Raw genomic sequence first — 21463 nt, 5'->3', positions numbered from 1 at the left:
TTCTTTTGTTGTCATTGAGGAAGATTTGCTCTGAGCTAACTTCTGTGCCAATCTTCCTCTATTTTGTATGTGGGTTGCCACCACAGCATGGCCACTGACAAGTGCTGTAGGTCTGCTCCTGGGAAATGAACCCAGGCCGCCTAAGCAGAGAGTGCCAAACTTAACCACTAGGCGATCAGGCCAGCCTCTCAATTTGATTTCTTAATATATACCCAGTGACATTTTTACAAGAAAATGATGTTCCTAGAACGCATCCTTTTCACCAGGAAGTTTTACTGTATAAACAAAACAATGCTCTTCATTTGGGATCTTTTCCAACACTTTCTAATCAAAACATATTGGCCCCCCCGGGGCAAGAGTCAATTACCATCATTTTTGTTTAATGGGGAGAACAGTAAAGGATATTCCAAGGATAATGAGATTGAAGTTGGATGTTAGGCCAGCATCTGTCTCACTCTTGCCGAACATCTAGTGGAACATACAGATCCACTTTACACTGGTAAGTGGAATTTTTCTTCTTTTCCAAATGTAGACTTCACAATGGTCAGCTTTATGGGATTGAGAAGGAGCCAGTTTCAAGTGTACAGAGGTATACAGCAGTATACACACAGAGGCACTTTCCCAGGGCTTAAGATCTCGGCCGCAGACACAAACAGCAGAATTCAATTTCCTTTGAGTGAGTTCCTCTCCTTGCTTGACAGATAACAAGAAGGTGCTACCCCACCTATCCTTTCTCTGAACTCTCCTTTCTTTCAGCCAAGTAGGTGAGACGTTCTACTGATCTGTGTTTGTAGGTATAATCCACGAAGAAGGGGAAGTGAACCTTCATTTCAAAAAAAAAAAAGAGACCTGTTTCCAAGAACCATTTAATTGAATTCAAAACTGGACACAAATTAACTTCAGAATACTTATGAAACAATATCTCAAGTTCCTTCATGCGCTAAAATTCTGAGACACTTAACGTCAATTGTAAAATATTAACATTAAATAAAAGAAGTAATGGAAGGTCAAAATAGGGTCAAAATAATGTAAACAAAGTGGTTTCCTTAAGAAGAAAGTTTGGGTCCTGAATTTAAATAAAGTTCTTAAACTCCAAAAGAAATGAAGGAATTTTAACATTTTAACAAAGTAAATGTGTTATAACAGTAAGTAAAACAGAGGGAGCATTTTCTGCATTTGTCACACAACTGACCAGTGTATAGAATTAGTCTAAAGATTTTATTTTTCTCCTTCTTCTCCCCAAAGCCCCCAGGTACATAGTTGTGTATTCTTAGTAGTGGGTCCTTCTAGTTGTGGCATGTGGGATGCCGCCTCAGCGTGGCTCCATGAGCAGTACCACGTCTGCGCCCAGGATTCGAACAGACGAAACCCTAGGCCGCCTGCAGTGGAGCGAGTGAACTTAACAACTCAGCCACGGGGCCGGTCCCTAGAATTAGTCTAAATGAGGAACAGTGTGAGTATCTTGGGGGTCATCAAGGACTATGTGCCTCCAAGATGCTTCCAATCTGATAAGAATACCCCAATGTGTGGTGATTAAATAAGTTCCCCAGAATATCAATATGGGTGACTACGGAGAACTGGTACTGAAAGGGACAGGAAGGAACAAGAAGATTTACCTCACATCCATACACTCCCAACTCCTTTTTGGCAGACACTTTTTGCTCTAAAATGACATTATTGGTGAATAATAATTAGAGCTCACTTTTAATTTCTAACTTTCATCCACAGAGCAGGTCTCAATTTCACTGTAGACCAATAATTTTATTGTTATATTTGATTCTGTGTACAACTTTGAGTCTTACAGGACTGATGTCTCAAAAATGCCATGGTGTATATGCTTTTATCTTCAATCATCCATTCATCTGCTCATTTATTCATTCAGCAAATATTTAATTGCATACCTAACCACACGCTAGGTACTATACTAGGCAGTGAAATTAAAAGAAAAAAAAGGTCCTTGTTCTCAATGAGCTTTATAGCCTAGTGAGGCAACAGGGGGCAAAACGATGTGAAGACGGTCAATGCCACAAGCAGGGTGTGCACATGACACAGGAGGGCTCAAGGTAAACAATGCCAAGGACTCTTGCTTAGAGGGGTCAGGAAAAGGCTCCTAAAGGTAATCCTGAAGATGAGACTTGGTGAACAAGCTGTATTTTAACAAGTGGAGAAGTAAAGGGCTACATGAAGACATGGAGGCATGAGAAAATAAGGTATTAAGTAGCAGAGAGCTGCAAGGGGCTCGTTATTCTTCTAGCTGAAAGTGTGAAGGGTTAGAGGAGCTGGGGAAAAAGTGTATAGAGACTGTAGTCTGGGACCGTATGTTGAATAAGATGGAGCTTCTGTTCCTGAGGAGTGTACAGTCTAGGGAAGAAACAGACCTGCCAACAGTTCATTTCAATAAGGTTGGTGTCACAGTGGAAGAACATACAGGAACTGTGGCTGGACAGGCACAAAAGAAGGCCTTAAATATCATGCAAATATGTTAAAATTTTATCTGATCGGCAAAAGAGAGTCTGAACAATTCTAAATGGGTAATAATCACAATAGTGGCAGTGTGATGATGGACTGGAAGGCATAAAGACTAGAACAGAGAGACCAATAAAAAGTTTCCTGCCAAGCCCAAGCAAGCAACGTGATGGGCCTGAACTAAACTAGGTCACCCTACTGTGGCAACTGTACAATGTTTATTTCTAGCCAGGCAAATGGAGATTCGTTCAAATCTATCATCAAAAAAAGAAAAGGAAAAATTCATAGCAATATTTTCTGAAATTCCTTATATTTAAGGGCTTGGAAAGAAGCTACGTCAAAAAAATTTTTTAAAGCCTTCCTTGAAAAAAATCTCAATGATAAATGAGTTTAAATTTTAGTAGAGATAACCTTAAGGCCAATAACAGGCATACAGGTAAGCAAATTGTGGAATATCAATTTGATAGGAAATTATATATACACTGAAAATGACAAAAAATATATAAAAACCTGAGAAACTTAAAATGTAAGTAGAAAAGGCAGATAAAGAATTGTATGTATAGTGTGATATTGTATAGTATATAGAATATATATGCTGACAGACTAAAAGAAAAAAATGAAATAGTTAAAATACTTTTCTATTATTTTTATTCCATTTATTACAGTAATAGGATGAAATGAAATGAAAAAACCAACACAAGATTAACGTTTATTGTATCCAATGGGCCTGACTCAGATGGGTTATACCCAATTTCTGGTTCTTGGTTTCCCAGAATGGTTTTTACAAATGGTCCTGTTGTCCAGCTATAACGTTATTAAAATACAAAAAAACCCAGATACTTTAGCTTGAGAAATCCTTAAAATTCCTATTATGAATTGCTATCTCTTTCCCAATGCAAAGATAAGGCAAATTCAACAAGCTAAAAGGACTCAGTCAAAGAACATAGAGGAAACAATCACATAATTAACTTTTTTGCATGTGTTTCTCTTGAAAGCTTAAGAAAAAAGAGTCTCTGAAAAATGGTTCTGACATCTAAGGGCTTTTGAAAAGCCATTTAAAAACAATTCAGTCAGTCAACAAACATGCCTTTTATTGAGCATCTATAAGCCATGCACTTTACTCTAAAGATACAAAGAGAAAATAAAACATAGTCCCTGCCCTCAAGGAGCTCACAGTCTAAAAGGAGAGAAAGAATGGTTACAAATAATTACAATAAAGTATGGTGAGTCCTCTAATAAAAGTATGTACAAGGTATTAAGAAAAGCCAAAGAGAAGTAGAATGAGAAAGGTCAGGGTAAGCTTTGTATGGGGGTTAGGTCTTAAATGAGCTTCAGGAAGGGAAAAAAGACTTGAATAGTACATGCAAGGAAGTGTGAAATGTGAAACATGGCAAATGGGGATAATTTTAAGTTGGTCTCTATGGTATTGAGAGTGAGGGGAAGAGCAACAGGAAATGAGGTTAAAGGAGTAGGCACAGAACAGATCACAAAGGGCCTTGTATTCAAACGAGAATTTGGCTATTATCGAATTCTGTCAAATCTGAACTGCCATCAAAAACAAGATGCACCATTACTTAATGTACTTATGCTGAGGACTATTAAGAAGTTTAATAGATTACTTCTGCATAAAGCTACACTAGCAAAGGGCAACAACCTCAGTGTAAGATAAATAAACCAGCCATGCAGAAAGGAACAGCAAGAATTTTGTATTTCTCAACACGCCCCTAGGTGGAAGGAGGGGGACCAGAGGGGGAGAGACGGTTCTAAGAACTGAACTCCAAATATGTCTGCAGCCTAAACTAAAGCTACCAGTGTGGTCCAAAAACAAACAAATAAAACAAAACAAATAAGCAAAGGCTTTAAAGTGGTCTCAGGTTAACAGCGTCCCCAGATGCCTGGCAGAAACAAATGCAAATTCTCTTTAGATAAACTAGACTTCAACTCAGGACAACAGCAACTTAAGATGCAATCTCATTTCAAAGATGATAAATGAAAAATATGCATCTTAGAATCAAAGAAAAACAGATCTTACAGTCAGTCTTAAATCTGTAGATGTTTCAGTATTATCTGGGGAACTTTTTAAAAATACTTATTACCAGGATGCATACCAGAGATTCTCAGACAGGTAGGCCTGAAGCAGAACCCTGAAATCTCTATTTTAACAAGCTACTCAAGGTTTTTTTAATACAACCAGACAAGATACCAAGACACTAGCATCTGTCTACAGAATCAGCTAAAACCTCCTACTGTACACAACAAGGAACCACAGCAGGATGTTAATCCAGAACATAATTTGATCAGGCTGACACTTTACAAAGACCACTGGTGCTGGTGGACTTTGTGGAGAAGAGAGATTAAGAAGAGGGTAAGGACAGGCGATGAGGGGTAGTAAATAGAATAGTTAGGAGATTATTGAACTAGTTTTAAAGCAAGAGATGGCGATCATTTAAATAGTAACAATGGGGAGAAAAATAAGAGTATCAAGGAAGCAGAATTAGAATTTTATAAAAACTAGATGAAGGTAGAGGTGTAGGATCTAATTCTAAAAGAATTCGGAAGACTCACCCCTAACTAGCCTTTAAAAGTAAATCTTACTTGGATATGGTAATTTACCACCTTTTAGCTGTATAATAAAGTTATAAGCGCTATACAAAATCCTATACTATACAAAAATCAAATGTTCCAAATGCAACTAACACTCAAATTGATCTCGAAGTTCAGACGAAAGCATAGACGGATTTTTTCTTTCATGTTTTACATCTCTACAAATCAGTGTTTGAACTGAAAAATTAAAATCTCTTCGGGCAGAAAGAGGATTTTTACTGGTTGATAAATTTAAATTACAAACAGAAAACAATGAATTAACAAACTTACGCTGAATATGAATGAACTGTTTTGGCTGTTTAAACTCTCCTTTGTACAAGCGATTGTAATAGTTGACGTTGCTCTCTGCCTCAGGAACTGGAATGACCATGCTCTCTTTTTTTTCTCTAAACACTTGCTGTGCTGAAATAGCTCGCTGTAAATGATGTTCCTGGAAAATGTAAAGTAGGCAACATAAGTTGTTTTAATATTGTTAATGCACAATTCTATTTAAAATTTACTTTAATAATTGAAAGGTGCTTTAAGAATCAAGTACAAACTGTTCTTTTGCCACAGGCCTACAGAAAACATTGCCATCGTTCTCCCTTAATACTTGTGCTCATAAAAATATCACCTTAAATGATTATAATTTTAATAAGTAGAATTTTTAAGAAGGATTAAATATATACATATTCACAAACTAGAATTTAACATCTCAATTACACGAAAATTAACCCCTTGTTTTACTAAATTAATTGAGGAAATTTGTCACCAATACCAGATTTAGAAAAATATGCAAATAACAGGAAAAAAATTTCTATCACAAATTTTAAGTATCTTCTGCATTTATTTACCCGAAACCTCAACAGTACAAAATTCTGAATAATTCAAAGACAGATAAAATTATGTTTAACAGACTAAATTACTATCAGTGCAGGAATTAGTCAATTGGTCAAATCACTCATCTTGGGAGGATAAAGACGTCCAAAGAAAGTAAAATCTAAACTAAAAGTTTTAGGATCAATAGGGATTTAGCAAGGCAAAAGAAGAAAAGAGTCCAGGCAGAGAAAACAGGATATCCAAAATGGACAAAAGCCCACAGACATTTAACAAAAGGCAAGAAGTTGAGGAAAGGGACAGGGGGGTGGGTGCCGGCTTAGATTGGAAAGTTATCCACTTTCAGTGCCAGGTAGAAATATGCTTTTCTCCAGAGGGTAAGATCCCAAGTTGAAGCACTAAATACATTTCCCCATACAACTATTATTATCAATTTAGTTAGAATCTATTAGTAGCAAAAACTTCTAAGTAGGAAATCATGAGGAAATCTAATACACACACACAACAGACAGCATCAAGAAACTAGGAAACCCGGCCTTGAATGAGCAATTTCTAGCATTGTTTAAGCCTATATTTTCCTATTATCTCCTGGTCAAAGAAAGTTTTGCAGTATGCAATGCCACCTTGTATTTACGTGTTTTACAGCTCTCAAAGTACATCACAATCACGCATATTAGCTCCTCATGATCTTGGGACGCAAAGGTAGATATTATCCCATATTGTACATGAGATTCAAGAAACAAGTGATTTGCTCTTAGTTACGGTGAAATATCTGAGACAGTCATATTTCAGGGCTCTGACTCCAGTATTCTTTGACTATGCCATGCTTACCTCAGAAGGATTTATGTTAAAGATGAAAAATCATGTTCCTGTAATGCTGACAATCTATAGACATGAGTGACAAGAGGGAACTGAGTTAAACTGGCAGCACATTTTTGATTTGAAGAGATTCTTTTGATATATATTGCACTTTCCCCTCAGTACAAAACATTTGTAGATATAATCCAATTCTTAAAATACATCTTTAATAGATGAAGATTTAATATTATTTTAATTTTACAAATGAGAAAATTTAAAAACAAGTCATAGATGACTCTCTTGTTAACACAGTTGGCAGATGACAGAGCAGCAGCCTGAAATAAAGGAGCTAGACCATGTCCTATTCCCCTAATTTACAGACCAAGTGTAGGTCTAAAAATATATTCTCAGCTATCACTTCCCTCCCCAGATTATTAGACAGTCCTTCAACCCCCAAAATCAGAAAACAACCAACAATGATATGGCTTCCAGAAGTCTGTGCTTCATACAATAACTATAACCAGTGGCAAACACAAAAGGCTTGGAGTAGGTACCAGAGTTTTGATTTGTCTTTACTGGGGGAAGGGGTTGGCAGGAGTTAATACCAATTCCTTGTTACATGCTGCATTAGACGTTGGTGAGGTTGTATAATTTTTTTTAAAATAACTAATAACAATGAAACATTATTTGATTTCCTTTCCTTTAAAAAAGAATCCCCTTGACCCATCAGCTCCACTTAAGGAATTCATCAAAAGACAACAGACGGCCAAGAATGACTAAAAAAAACTTCTCACCATGGCATTGTCTATAATACCAAAAAAAGTCTAAATGTCAATAAATAAGGAATTTGTTATAGAAATTATGTTATATATATAAAATGGAATTTTTAGGTAATGGTAAAACACAACACAATGTAGATTTCTACTGACTTGAAAAGATAGTAGGCTATTCAGTAAAAAAGCAGGTTACAGAATAACATGTATAAATACAGATGAACGTTTATCTAAAGAAAAGAGCCTGGAAGAATACAGAATAGAATATACCACAAAATCCTAACAATTTAGGTGGCTCTGATTTTCTTCTGTGTGCCCTTTTGTATTTTATCAATTTTCTGTGGTAAAACTGTAGTACTTTAGTAAATTGTAAAAATACTATAAAAGTTTTGCATCTTAAATGAAGGAACTCTCAATGAAAACACAGCTGTGTCACCTAACAATGGGGACACATTCGTTCTGAGAGATGTGTTGTTAGGCAATTTCATTGCTGTGTGAACATCATAGAGTGGACTTACACAAACGTAGATGGTATAGCCTACTACACACCTAGGCTATATGGTACTAATGTCATGAGACCACTGTCACATATGCAGTCTGTTGTTGACTGAAAAGTCATTACACAGCGCATAACTGTACACAAAATCACCTCTTATGGTTACTTTAAAATTCTGAAATATCTTTTGAAACCTACTATATTATACCTAAACATTTTTTGCATTTTCCTAGAGATCTTATACATTCATTGTACCTTATATTTTTCCTAGTAACAGGTGAATTACCTATTAAACCATTAAAAGCAAACTAAAAGCAGCTAAGTAATTCACGATTTTTAGTATATAAAGTATCAACCACAATCCTTCAAGATGCAGGATAGAAATATTTTTTTCTTTTGGACATGAGTAAACTAAGGCTCTATGGCAACATTGGTAGAAATTAGCAGGGCTGAAATCTTTTAAAAATTATTTATTTATTGTGAGGAAGACTGGCCCTGACCTAACAGCTGTTGCCAATCTTCCTCTTTTTGCTTGAGGAAGATTGTTGCCGAGCTAACATCTGTGCCAATCTTCCTCTATTTTATGTGGGATGCTGCCACAGCGTGGCTTGACAAGCAGTGCTAGATCCATACCCAGGATGCACACCTGCGAACCCTGGGCCACTGAAGCAGAGCAGTGAACTTAACCACTACACCACTGGGGTGGCCCCAGCAGGGCTGAAATTTGAATCCTTATTTGTATGTCTCTTTTTCGTCTTGCCAAGCTCATGCTTCAACTGGTTGGGTTTCAGAATCTATCAACTGAGTTAGACTGCATACAAAGTCAAAACATTATTCATTGGTATTTAAAAAATTCACACATGAAACTCCCTGTTAAGACAGCAGACTGAAAGCCCATGTTTATCTACTCTACTTCCCTATACTAGTAAACTTATTAGTAGAGGGCAAAGAAGCTTATAAAGCTGCAATTACAAAGAGAATGATAGATGAGGCACCAGCACAAAACAGAGTGTAGCAAAATTCTGAGATCAAAATCAAAAGAGGAAGTTGTGAATCCTTGCAGAGGGAAAACATAAAAATGGCCCATCTGTCCTGCAGAAAGCCAGATGATGGGGAATTTGAAACACTAGTTAGAATAGCTAGAATGAGACAAGCCCTTCTTTCTCTGCTCCTCAAAAGCAGATCATTCTACACAGACAGGAGAGGGCGCCAATGAACCAGGAATATTTTGAACCACCCAAATCTACAAAAGTGAACAGAAAAAACTTAATAAGCCTACTGTTATTATTAAAAGTCAAAACACAAGATTCAACTATACCTCTAATAAATCCTCTCCACTCCAGGAAGGAGGAACAGAAGAAAACTAAGAAAAATGCTCCAAATTTAATTAAACATGCCCCAAAGGAGCATTTAGGGATATGAAAAATCACCTAGAAGCAGAAACTCAAAAACTAAGATCAGAGAAGAGGGCAAAAGACTCAGAAAAAAATGGAAAGAGTTGATAGAATGCAGGAAAGAAAGGAAAAGACAATTATCTCAAAGATGGAGACTAAAATACTAGAAGCCTAGTGCAAAATATACGCAAACAAAAACATAAGTGTGTTGGCATAAACCAAGAGAATGAAAATGGGGTCAAGAAAGGAGTAAAATGAGTAAGAAAGAAGATGGCAGAATGTAAAAGGCAAAGAAGGAATGGCGTTCATATAATTGGAGTCCCTGAAGAAAAAAACAACGCAACAGAACTAATACAAAACAACATCCTCCAATTGTCAGGAAACAAAACCTATGAATATACATATCCAAAAAAAGCCCACCAGGAGCAACACGGCATACAATAACCTGCACTATCGCAGATAGAATCTGACCTTGCTTGGTGCAATCAGGAGAAAATGCTCTGCTCATGGTTTCTCCCTTGGGAGTGTAGGAGAAGAATGGAATGTGCATCCAACATTCTAGCTCATTGGAGATCTGCCCAAGAGACTAATTTCTGTCTTACCTAACTCAGAGGGCTGACTGAACCAGTATTCTTTGGATGTCTGGGCGCTGTGGAGAACAAAAGAAAGCTCAGGGGCTTGTTGCAGCACCAAAGAACTTGCAGTACCGCAGAATGACCCCAGAGGGAGCAAGAGATTACAAGCATCTGAAAAAAAACCCAGCAAACCTCTCTAACTGGGAAATTATGCACACATAATTCATGCATGAATTATGGAGATGGAGAAAATGCATCTCCAGAAAAGGTTTAAAGGGCTTCCAGACTCCCGAGATGAGCTGATTGGTAAAGGCTTCCCCCTGTATGAAGCCAACTTGTAAAGACTGGGAGAGATGGCTGTTTTTTTCAAATGCATAAACTATAGCAAAAAATAACAAGGCACACGAAAAAACAGGGAAATATAGCTCAATCAAAGGAACAAAATAAATCTCCAGAAACTGACCCTAAAGAAACGGAAATCTGTGAATCATCTGACAATAAAGTTTAAAATAATCACCTTAATAAAGCTCAGTGAGCTACAAGAGAATACAAATAGATAACTAAATGAAATCAGGGAAAGAATGCACAAACAAAATGAGAATATCAACAAAGAGATAAAAAAGAACTAAACAGGGGCTGGCCCCATGGATGAGTGATTAAGTTTGTGCACCCTGCTTTGGTGGCCAGAGGTTTCAAAGGTTTGGATTCTGGGCACGACATGGCACCGCTCAGCAAGCCATGCTGAGGTGGTGTTCCACATGGCACAGCCAGAAGGGCCTACAACTAGAATACACAACTATGTACTGGGGAGCTTCGGAGGGGCGGGGAAAAAAAAAAGACTGACAACAGATGTAGCTCAGGTGCCAATCTTTAAAAAGAAACAAAAAAGAACCAAACAGAAATTCTGAAGCTGAATAGTACAATAACTGAATTGAAAAATCCACCAAAGGGATTAAACAACAGACTTGATGAAGCACAAGAAAGAATTAGTGAATTCAAAGACAGGTCATGTAAAATTATTAAGTCAGAAGACCAAAAGAAAAGAAGAATGAAGAAAGTCTAAGGGACTTATATGACCCTATCAACAGACCACTATATGCATTATGGAAGCCCCAAAGGGAGGAGAGGGAAAGGAGCAGAGAGCTTGTTTGATGAAACAATGGCTGAAAACTTTCCAATCTGAGGAAATGGACATCCAAATTCAAAAAGCTTAAAGAACTCCAACTAAGCTAAACTCAAAGAGGCCCACAACTAAGACACATTACAATCAAACTGTCAAAAGTCAAAGACAAATGGACTCTTGAAAGCAGCAACAGAAAAGCAAATCATCACACACAAGGGAGTGCCCACAGATTATCAGCAATTTCTCATCAGAAACATTTACAGGTCTGAAAGGACTGGGATGATATAGTCAAAGCACTGAAAGAAAAAAAACGCCAACCAAGATACTATAATCTGAAAAAACTGTCCTTCAAAAATGAAGGAGAAATAAAGACCTACCTAGATAAGCAACAGCTGAGGGATTTCATTACTATTAGACCTACCTTATAAGAATTGCTAAAGGGAGGCCTTCAAGTTGAAACAAAAAGACACTAGATAGCAAACAAAAGCATCTGAAAACAAACTCTCTGGTAAAAGTAAACATATAGACAAATACAGAATCTTGTAATACTGTAACGGTGGTGCAAAAGTCACCTTTAGTTCTAGTATAAAATTGCAAAGATAAAAGCATATAAGTTAAATGTAAAACTATGGTAACAGATACAAAATATAAAAAGATGTACTTTGTGACAATAATACAAAGTGGAGAAGGAGATGTAAAGGATTTGAGCTTTTGCATGTAACTGAATTTAGGTTATCAGTTTAATAGAGACTGTTATGACTGTACAATGTTTTATGTAACCCCCATGGTAATCGTAAAGAAAGTACCTACCATAGAAGAACAGAAGAAAATGAGAAAGGAATCAAAGCATGTTCACTACAAAAGAATCAATGAAACACAAAGACAGGCAGTAAGAGAAGAAAAGAAAGACACAATAACTACAAGACACACAGTAAACACCAAAATGACAATAGTAAGTCCTTCACTACCAGTAATTACATTAAATGTAAATGGTCTAAACTCCCCAACCAAAAGACAGAGAATGACTGAATGGATTAAAAAACAAGATCCAAATATATGCTGTCTACAAGAGATTCATTTTAGATGTAAGAACATACACAACCTGAAAAGGAAGAGATGGAAAAAAATATTCCATTCATAGTAACCAAAAGAGAGCAGGGGTGGCCATACTTATACCAAATAGATTTTAAGTCAAATACTGTCACAACTGACAAAGAAAGACATTACACCATGATAAAAGGGTCAGTGTACCAGGAAGCTAAAACAATTATAAATACATACGCATCTAACAGCAGAGCACCCAAATATATGAAGCAAACACTGGCAGAACTGAGGGAGAAATACACAGTACTACAATAACAGCAGATTTCAACACCTCACCTGAAATAATGAAAAGATCAACCAGACAGAATATTGATAAGGAAAGACAGGACTTGAACAACACTATAGACCAATTGAACCTAACAAACATATACAGAACACTTCGCCCAACAACATAATACCCACTCTTCTCAAATGCACACAGAACATTCTCCAGAATAGATCACAAAATAAGCCACAAAACAAGTTTTATCAAATTTAAGACTGAAATCACACCAAGTATCTTTTCCAACCACAAAGGAATAAAACTAAAAACCAAAAGCAAAGGGAAAACTGGAAAATTCACAAATACGTGGAAATTGAACAATATACTTTTGAGCAATCAATGGGTCAAAAAATAACTCACAAGAGAATTAAAAAATGTTAAAACAAGTGAAAATGAAAGCAACATGAAACTTAAGAAACGCAGCAAAAGCAATACTGAGAAGGAAGCTTACGGGAGTAAATGCCTACCTACATTAAAAAAGAAAACAGACCTCAAATCAACAACCTAACTTTACACCTCAAGACAGAGAAAAAGAACAAAAAAACTCAAAGTTAGCAGAAGGAAAGAAATAATATTAATAAAGAGCAGAAATGAATGAAATAAAGAATATAAAAATAGGAAAAAAACTAGAATTAAAACTTCTTTTGAAAAGAGAAAAAGAGAAAACTCAAATACCAAAAATCAGAAACGAAAGAGGAGACATTAAAATAGATGCCACAGAAATACAAAGAATCATAAAAGACTACTACAAACAATTATACATCAATGAACTGAATAAGCTAGAAGAAATAAATTTCTAGAAACATACAACCTACCAAGATTAAATCATTAAGAAATTAAAAAATCTGAAAAAAACCCTAACTAGTAAGGAGATTTAATCAGTAATCAAATACCTCCCAACAAAGTAAAGCTCACCACTAGATGGCTTCATTAGAGAATTCTACCAACATTTAAAGAATTAACACTAATCCTCAAACTCTTTCAAAAAATTGAAGAGGAAGAAAAACTCATTTTACAAGGCCAGTATTACCCTGATACCCAAATCAGACAAAGATACTACAAGAAGGTGTGTGGGGTGGGGGAAATGGATGAAGATGGTCAAAAGGCATAAACTCCATTTATGACATTAATAAGTTCTAGGGATGTAATGTACAGCATGGTGACTATAGTTACCAAAACCGTATTGTATATTTGACAGCTGCTAAGAGTAAATCTTACAAGTTCTCCTCACAAGAAAAAAAACTTTGTAAATATGTGAGGTGACGGATGGTAACTAAACTTATTGTGGTAATCATTTCACAAAATATACATACATCAAATCATTATGTTGGATGCTTTAAACATAATGTTATGCGTCAATTATATCTGAATAAAATGGACGGGGGGGTGAATACTACAAGGAAAGAAAAAACTACAGACCAATATCCCTGATGAATATGGATGCAAAGGTCCTCAACAAAACACTAACAATCCACATTCCACAACAAATTAAGAGTATTATATATCGTGACCAAGTGGGATTTATTCCTGGAATACAAAAATGTTCAATTTACAAAAATTGATCAATGTAATTACACTGTTATAAAAAAACTGGAGGATAAAAACCACATGATCATTTCAACTGATGCACTGAGAGAATTCAAGACTCTTTCACAATAAAAACACTCAACAAACTAGAAATAGAGGGATATCTCAATACAAAAAGAGACAGATATGAAAAGCCCCCAGCTCACATCATACCCAATGGTGAAAAACTGAAAGCTTTTCCTTTAACATCAAGAACAAGGCAAGGATGCCTGCTTTTGCCACTTCTATTCAACACAGTACTGGAACTCTAGTGAGAGAAATTGCCAAGAAAAGGAAATAAAAGGCATCCAAATTGGAAAGAAAGAAGAAAAATTATCTCTGTCCACAGATGAAATAGTCTTTTATGTCTAAAGATTTCATACCCAAAAAACCCGTTAGAACTAGTAAATGAATTCAACAAAGTTGCAGAATAGAAGATCAGTACACAAAAATCAGTTACATTCCTATACACTAACAATACACAATCTGTAAAGAAAATTAAGAAAACAATTCCATTTACAATAGCATCAAAAAGAATAAAATACTTAGGAATAAACTTAGCCAGAGGTGAAAGGCAAGTACATTGAAAACCACAAAACACTGCTGAAAGAAATTAAATAAGACATAAGCAAATGGAAAGATCCTCTGTGTTAATGGACTGGAAGAGTTAACTAATAAAAACACAACTACCATGTGATCCAGCAATCCCACTTCTGGGTATATATCCAAAAGAACTGACAACAGGATCGCAAAGAGGTATTTGCACACCCATACTCATTGAAGTGTTATTTATAACAGCCAAGAAGTGGAAGCAACCATAGTGTTTACTGACAGATAAATAAACAAAATAATGGCATATAGATAAAATGGAATACTAGTCAGCCTTAAAAAGGAAGGAAATTCTGAAACATGCTATAACATGGATGAACCTCGAAGACATTATGCTAAGTGAAATAAGCCAGTCATAAAAAGACAAATACTCCAAGATTTCACTTATAAAAGGTCTAAAGCAGTCACACTTTAAGAAATAGGAAGTAGAACGGTGATTGTCAGGGACTCCAGGGAGGAGGAAAAGGGAAGTTACTGTTCGATGGGTACAGAATTTCAGTTTTCCAAGATGAAAAAAGTGCTATATATCATTGCAAAACACTGTGCATATACTGTTAACAACTACGGTACTGTACACTTAAAGATAGTTTAAAAGGTAAATTTTAGGTTATGCGTTTTTTACCACAATAGAAAAAAAGCTCACCAAGTACTTGGCAAAAATAATGCAAAACAATCGACTCTGACATATATTTGAATAAAACTATTTCAAAAATAATGAAAAAATCCTCAAGGCTTCCAAACAAGAGTAATATTAAGGATTATACATTGGTATATATTATCATTAAAATAACTTAAAAGGCCAAAAGAATCAAACTAACATGAGACTTCAAAAACAACATATAAAGCAAAGCATCAATGAAGCAGTATTTTCAGAAACCTCAATGAACGGGAAGTATAAAGCAAGGATTTTACGTCCAGCTAAGCTGTCCTTCAAGTATCAAGGCTATAGAAAGAACTTAGGGAATTCTGTAGGGGACTTTTGAGGAATCTACTGGAAAACAACACTACTCAATAGAAATATAATGCAAGCCACAAATGTGAGCCAAGTATTTAAATTTTCTAGTACTCACACTTAAAAAAGTAAGAAAACAGATGAAAGTAACTTTAATATGTTTTACTTAAGCCAATATATATCTCTAAAACATTATCATTCCAACACGTAATCAATATAAAAATGTTCTGAGATATTTTTTCTCCTGTACCAAGGCTACAAAATCTAGTGTGTTTTATACATGTAAATAACATCTCAATTCAGACCATATTTCAAGTGCTTGAAAGCCACAAGTGACTAGAGCTTACATACTGGATAGTATAGTCCATCTTCAACAGTATTACATATACATACATATCTCAAAGATGAGGAAACGGGTAGAATACTAATGTACAAACATCCACACACTAAAGTGGAAATAATGCAACTAAAACTGGGAGAAAGAAAAAAATACAAACCTTCTCAAACACCAAAAATAATCTTTTTAGATAAGACAGCAAAAATTAAAGAGAAAGAAACATAGCCAATATAACATAAAAAACTATTACGTATTATGCAAGAGTTGAGACCAAACATAATCAGTCATAACAAAAAATGTGAATGCGCTTAGCTCATCCAAGAAAATGAAAAGATTTTTAATTTGCCTCATAATCCAAGACTCAACTATATGCTGACTACAAGAAACACATCAGAAAAAAGAAATGTGGTTCAAAAAGAATAAAATTAAAGGGATGGATGAAAGTTTATCAGGTAACAGAAAACAATAAGAAAGACAAGCAGATCCTACTATCAGACAAGTAGAATTCCAGCCAGAACACTAAGCACAATTCAAAACAAAGATTCTGAATATCTATATATCCTTTATGAATATCTAGATCTATACAGATCTTGAATATCTATACATCAAATAATGTAACAACTATTTTACAAAGCAAGAGATACAGGATATACAAGGACTGATAAATAGACACAATAACAACAACTAACTTTTAATATACCACTCTTAGCATAAAGCAAATCAAGTAGATAAAGAACAAGCAAGGACTTAGGCAACTTAATAAGGTAGATCTTACAGGTATAGACCAAACTTAACACTCAATGCCCCTTCATCTCAAGTACCCAAAGAACTTTCATAAAACTGATCATAGGTTAGTTAAGAATTACAAAGAATAAGGTATTATGAATGGAATAGAAGGGATAAGGAGGGAGTGACAATTCTCTAGCATACCCTTTGTATAGTTCTGAATTTTAGAACCACGTTAATGTTTCACATGCTCTAAAAATAATTGAAATCAACGAAGATGTAGGGAGAACCCAAAACAGAATACAAAGACAATAAATAAACCTCAATTATTAGAAATGAATATTCATGTGTCTGCACTGAAGGGGATGGGAAATGAATTTAAGTTCCTCTGGAAAATAAGGATTTGATGCTCATCTGTAAAACCTAAATAATATACACGTCAAAGGATGGTTGTGATAATTATTTAAGTTAATACAGTGTTAAGAATAGCTCATAACATATTGTATGTGACAAAAGTTTCTTTCTTTATTAAAACATATCACAAAGGTGCAATATTCATAATATTGCATTTTAAGAACAAAGCAAAAAAGGAAAAATTCAGAAACCTTGACAATTAAAAAGCTTTTTTCAACATCCATTCATAACAAATTCCCTGAAAGCAAGAAACATTGTCAACATGATAAATGGCAGGCAATTAGGGGAACCTACAGATAACATCATACTTAATGGTCAATGACTGAATGGATTCCTCCCAAGACCAAAAACAAGCCAAGAAGTCTATTCTTACCACTTATAATTCACATTTTACTCAAGGTTCTAGCCAGTGTAGTGAGGGAGGAAAAATAATTAAGCACGTGCAGATTGGAAAAGAAAAAGTAAAACTATTTGCACATGATATGATCATGTAGGGAGAAAATTCCAGGCAATCTCAACAGACCTGCCACAACCAAAAAGTGAATTTAACAAAGTTGCACATTGATATTCAAAACTCAACTGTATTTCTATACACTAGCAACTAAAAAATGAAAATAAAAAGCAACACCATTTATAAAAGCATCAAAACTAAATACTTAGGGACAGGTTTAACAAAATAATGTGTAAAATTTGCACAACATAAACGGAGAGATATAACATGTTCACAAACTGGAAGCTTCAATACTGTTAATTTGAACTTTCCCTCAAATTGATCTATAGACTCAACACAATGCCAATCAAAACCTCAACAGTTTTTTTTTTTTTACAGAAATGGACAAGCTAAGTCTAAAATTCATATGAGAAAGAAAAAGAAATAGACTACCCAAAATAATCCTGAAAGAAAAGAATAAATTTGAAGAACATAATCTGATTACAAGACTTACTTATAAAGCTAAATTAATCAACCGCAGTATGTTACTGGCATAAGGATGAACATTTAAAGCAATGGAAAAGAGAGAAATCTAGAAATAGACTCACATACATAGGTAACGAATTTAGACAAAGCTGCCAAAATGCAGGTAAGGAGAGTCTTTGCAACAAATGGTCTGGACATGAGTTTGGGGGGAAAATGAGCCTGTACTCCTACCACACGCTATACACGAAAGTTAACTCAAAATAAATCACAGACCTAACATAAAGCCTAAACTTATAAAACATCTACGAGAAAAATCTTAGTGACCATGGGTTTGGCAAAGATTTCTGAGAAAATAAAAACCACAAATAATAAATGAAAGAACTGTTAAACTGGACTTCCTCAAAATTCAAAAACTGTGTTACTCAAAATATATTCTTAAGAAAACAAAAAGACAAGACAAACTAGGAAAAAGTACTCACAATACCTATGAGAGAGGCCTTGAATGCAGAATATATAAAGAACTCGTAAGTCAATAACAAGAAAACCCAATTTTTTAAGAAAATCGGCCAATGATTTAAACAGACACTTGACCAAAAAAGATACAGGAATGGCCAATAAGTACTTGAAAAGATGGTCCACATCTTTCTATCAGGAAAATGCAAAATAAAACCATAGAAACTTTTGACTACACACCCACAAAAATGACTAAAGTTAAAAATTAACACCACCAACTGCTGGTGGGACTGCCACCACTTTGGGAAACTGCTGAGAATTGCTTATGAAGTAAACATACACTTATCACATGATCCAGCAATCCTACTAATTATATATCTGAAAACTGAAATGCAAGTCCACAACTTGCACATGAATGTTAACTGCAATTTTATTCACCATAGTCAAAAACTGGAAACAATACAAATGTCCATCAACAGGTAAATAAACAAAGTGAATACATCCATTCAATGGAATACTACTTGTTAAAAGAACAAAAGGAGTGATAAACTAATGATACAGACAACAATGATGAATCTCAAAAGTATACTGAGCAACAATCAGACACAAAGAGCTACATACTGTGTGATTCCCTCTAATGAAGTTTGAGAACAGACAGAACTAATCTAGAGTAATCAAAATCAGATCAGTAGTTGCCTAAAACGGGAATGGAGGATATAACTGCAAAAGCTTGGTTAAAGGGAACTTTTGTGGGGAATGAAAATGTTCTACTCCTTGTTTGAGGTGGTGGTTACACAGGTATCTTTGTTTATTAAAACAGAGAACCATAAACAAAATAAATGCTTCATACTGTATGTAAATTATACTTCAATACACTTGATTTTAAAGTCCAGAAAAGGGGGCTGGCCAGCTGGCACAGTGGTTGGGTTCGCACTCTCCACTTCAGTGGCCTTGGGTTCAAGGGTTCAGATCCTGGGCACAGACCTACACACCACTTGTGAAGCTATACTGTGGTGGCATCCCAAAGACAAAATAGAGGAGGTTTTGCACAGATGTTAGCTCAGGGACAATCTTCCTCAAGCAGGAAGACTGGCAACACATGTGAGCCAAGAGCCAATAAAAAAACATAATAATGTCTAGAACAATTAATTCAAACAAAAACTTAACATAAAAAAATGCTGACAAAGCGATATTTACAAGCTGGTGAAACTGTGATGAGTAAGACAAGCACTTTCAAGAATGAATGCTAGTGAATGTCTTAAGGTGTAAATTGGTATGTTTTGGAGAACAGTTTGATAATATGTTCCTAAGCCTTAAAGTTTCTAACAGTTAACCTATCATTTATACAATAACTATAATAGTAAAACTGGAAACAATCTAATTATCTCCCAAACTGGAGTAATTATAATTTAGTACATCCATATGATGGACTTACACACTGCCATTTAAAACTTCTTGAAAAATAGTGACATTTGAAATTGCTTATACATTAAGTAGAAAGAGTAGGAAACAAAATCACATACTGAGGATAATCTCAAATTCAGTGAGGTAAATAAAATGATAGGTGACAGCACGCATAAATACACAATTAAAAAGAAAAAAAATGACCCCACAGGAGGGAGTGATGTCAGCATCATGGCTATGTGAGCTCTTCCCCAGACTCTCCCACTGAAGACAATGAAAAGGACACTCATAAACCAACAGAGGACATTCACACAACAGACATCTGAAAGATCCACAGCCATAGATCTGAAGGTAGAGGTGCTGGACCCCACAAGAGGCAATGGAAGGAGGAGAGGGGATCTCCTCTCCCTTCCCAAACAGCAGTGACCCAGGGCATGGGACCACATGAGGGACTGAGAAAAGAAGGGGAAGGGGGAAGCCCTCCATGGGAATGCCTTTGCTCTTGGAGTTGCATCACAGCCCTGGGAAAGCTCCACACTGACGAGGCTAAGCAATCGGAGGGCATCTTCACCTACCCGAGCAGCCCAGGAGGGCAAACAAGTGCAGAGCAGGAGCACCCTGGGGATAGCCCATGTGAAAGAAAGTGCCCCTCCACCAGCCTGGTGCACCAGATCAGCCAGGTGGCCAAAGCAAGCGACCCCCACCAGAGCACCTACACATGTGTGTGTAAAGCAGCAGCAGCCAGTGAGCAAACACAGACAGCCCCTGTCAGCACAGCTTCCAAAGGACAGGCACAGCTGCCAAGGACTGCGGCAGGCTCAAAGTACACAGTTCCTGCCCTCTCCCCTGCCAGTGGCAGCAGGTGAAATCTGCAACCAGATACTATCACTATGCAAAGGCACAAATCCACCCCATCAAACAGTATGAAAAGGTATATTAACACTCCAGAGCAGAGGAAAATGATAAGCACCCAGAAATGAATCCTGAAGGCACAGAATTTACAATCTAAATGACAGCGGTTTCAGAACAGCTATCATAAAAAACTCAAATGAGTTACAAGAAAACTCAGAAAGAGTTCACAGTTCAGTGAAATCAGGAATAAAATTAACACACACAGAGAATTCTTCACAAAAGAGATTGAAACTATAAAGAGAAACCAATCAGAAATGTTGGACATGAAAAACACACTGATTAAAATAAAGAAAAATCTGGAGTCCTTAAATAACACAGCTGATACTACAGAGAAGAGAATTACCAATTTAGAGGACAGAAATACATAAATGCTTTAGACGGAGGAGGAGAGAAAACTAAGACTAAAAAGAAATGAAGAAATTCTCCAAGAAATATCTGACTCAACTAGGAAATGCAACATAAGGATTATAGGTCTTCCAGAGGTAGAAAGGTAGGAAAAAGGAGCAGAGAGCTTGTTCAAAGAACTAATAGCTGAGAACTTCCCAAACCTGGGGAAGGAGCTGAATTCCAAGTGAAAGAAGCTAACAGAACTCCCAACTATGTCCATGTAAAAAGACTTCTTCCAAGGCATATATTAGTAAAACCAGCAAAAGTCAATGATAAAGATAAAATATTAAGGGCAGCAAGGCAGAAGAAAATAACATACAAAGTAACATCTATCAGGCCTTCAGTGCCTTTCTCAGCAGAAACCATACTACAGGCT

At 35.9% G+C, this 21463-nt stretch overlaps 1 protein-coding gene across 1 annotated transcript in view; it reads right to left on the bottom strand.

Moving 5' to 3' along the window:
• Nucleotides 1-21463, bottom strand: part of EPC2 (enhancer of polycomb homolog 2) — a 130058-nt gene that overhangs the window by 74959 nt on the left and 33636 nt on the right. Inside the window, exon 2 of the mRNA XM_001915715.6 lies at nucleotides 5341-5500. Coding sequence (XP_001915750.4) covers nucleotides 5341-5500 — 160 coding nt within the window. The remainder of the gene's footprint in view (nucleotides 1-5340; nucleotides 5501-21463) is intronic.

This window comes from Equus caballus, chromosome 18 (assembly GCF_041296265.1).
Source record: "Equus caballus isolate H_3958 breed thoroughbred chromosome 18, TB-T2T, whole genome shotgun sequence".
Classification (NCBI taxonomy): Eukaryota; Metazoa; Chordata; class Mammalia; order Perissodactyla; family Equidae; genus Equus; species Equus caballus.
This window is presented reverse-complemented; position numbering and strand designations above follow the sequence as displayed.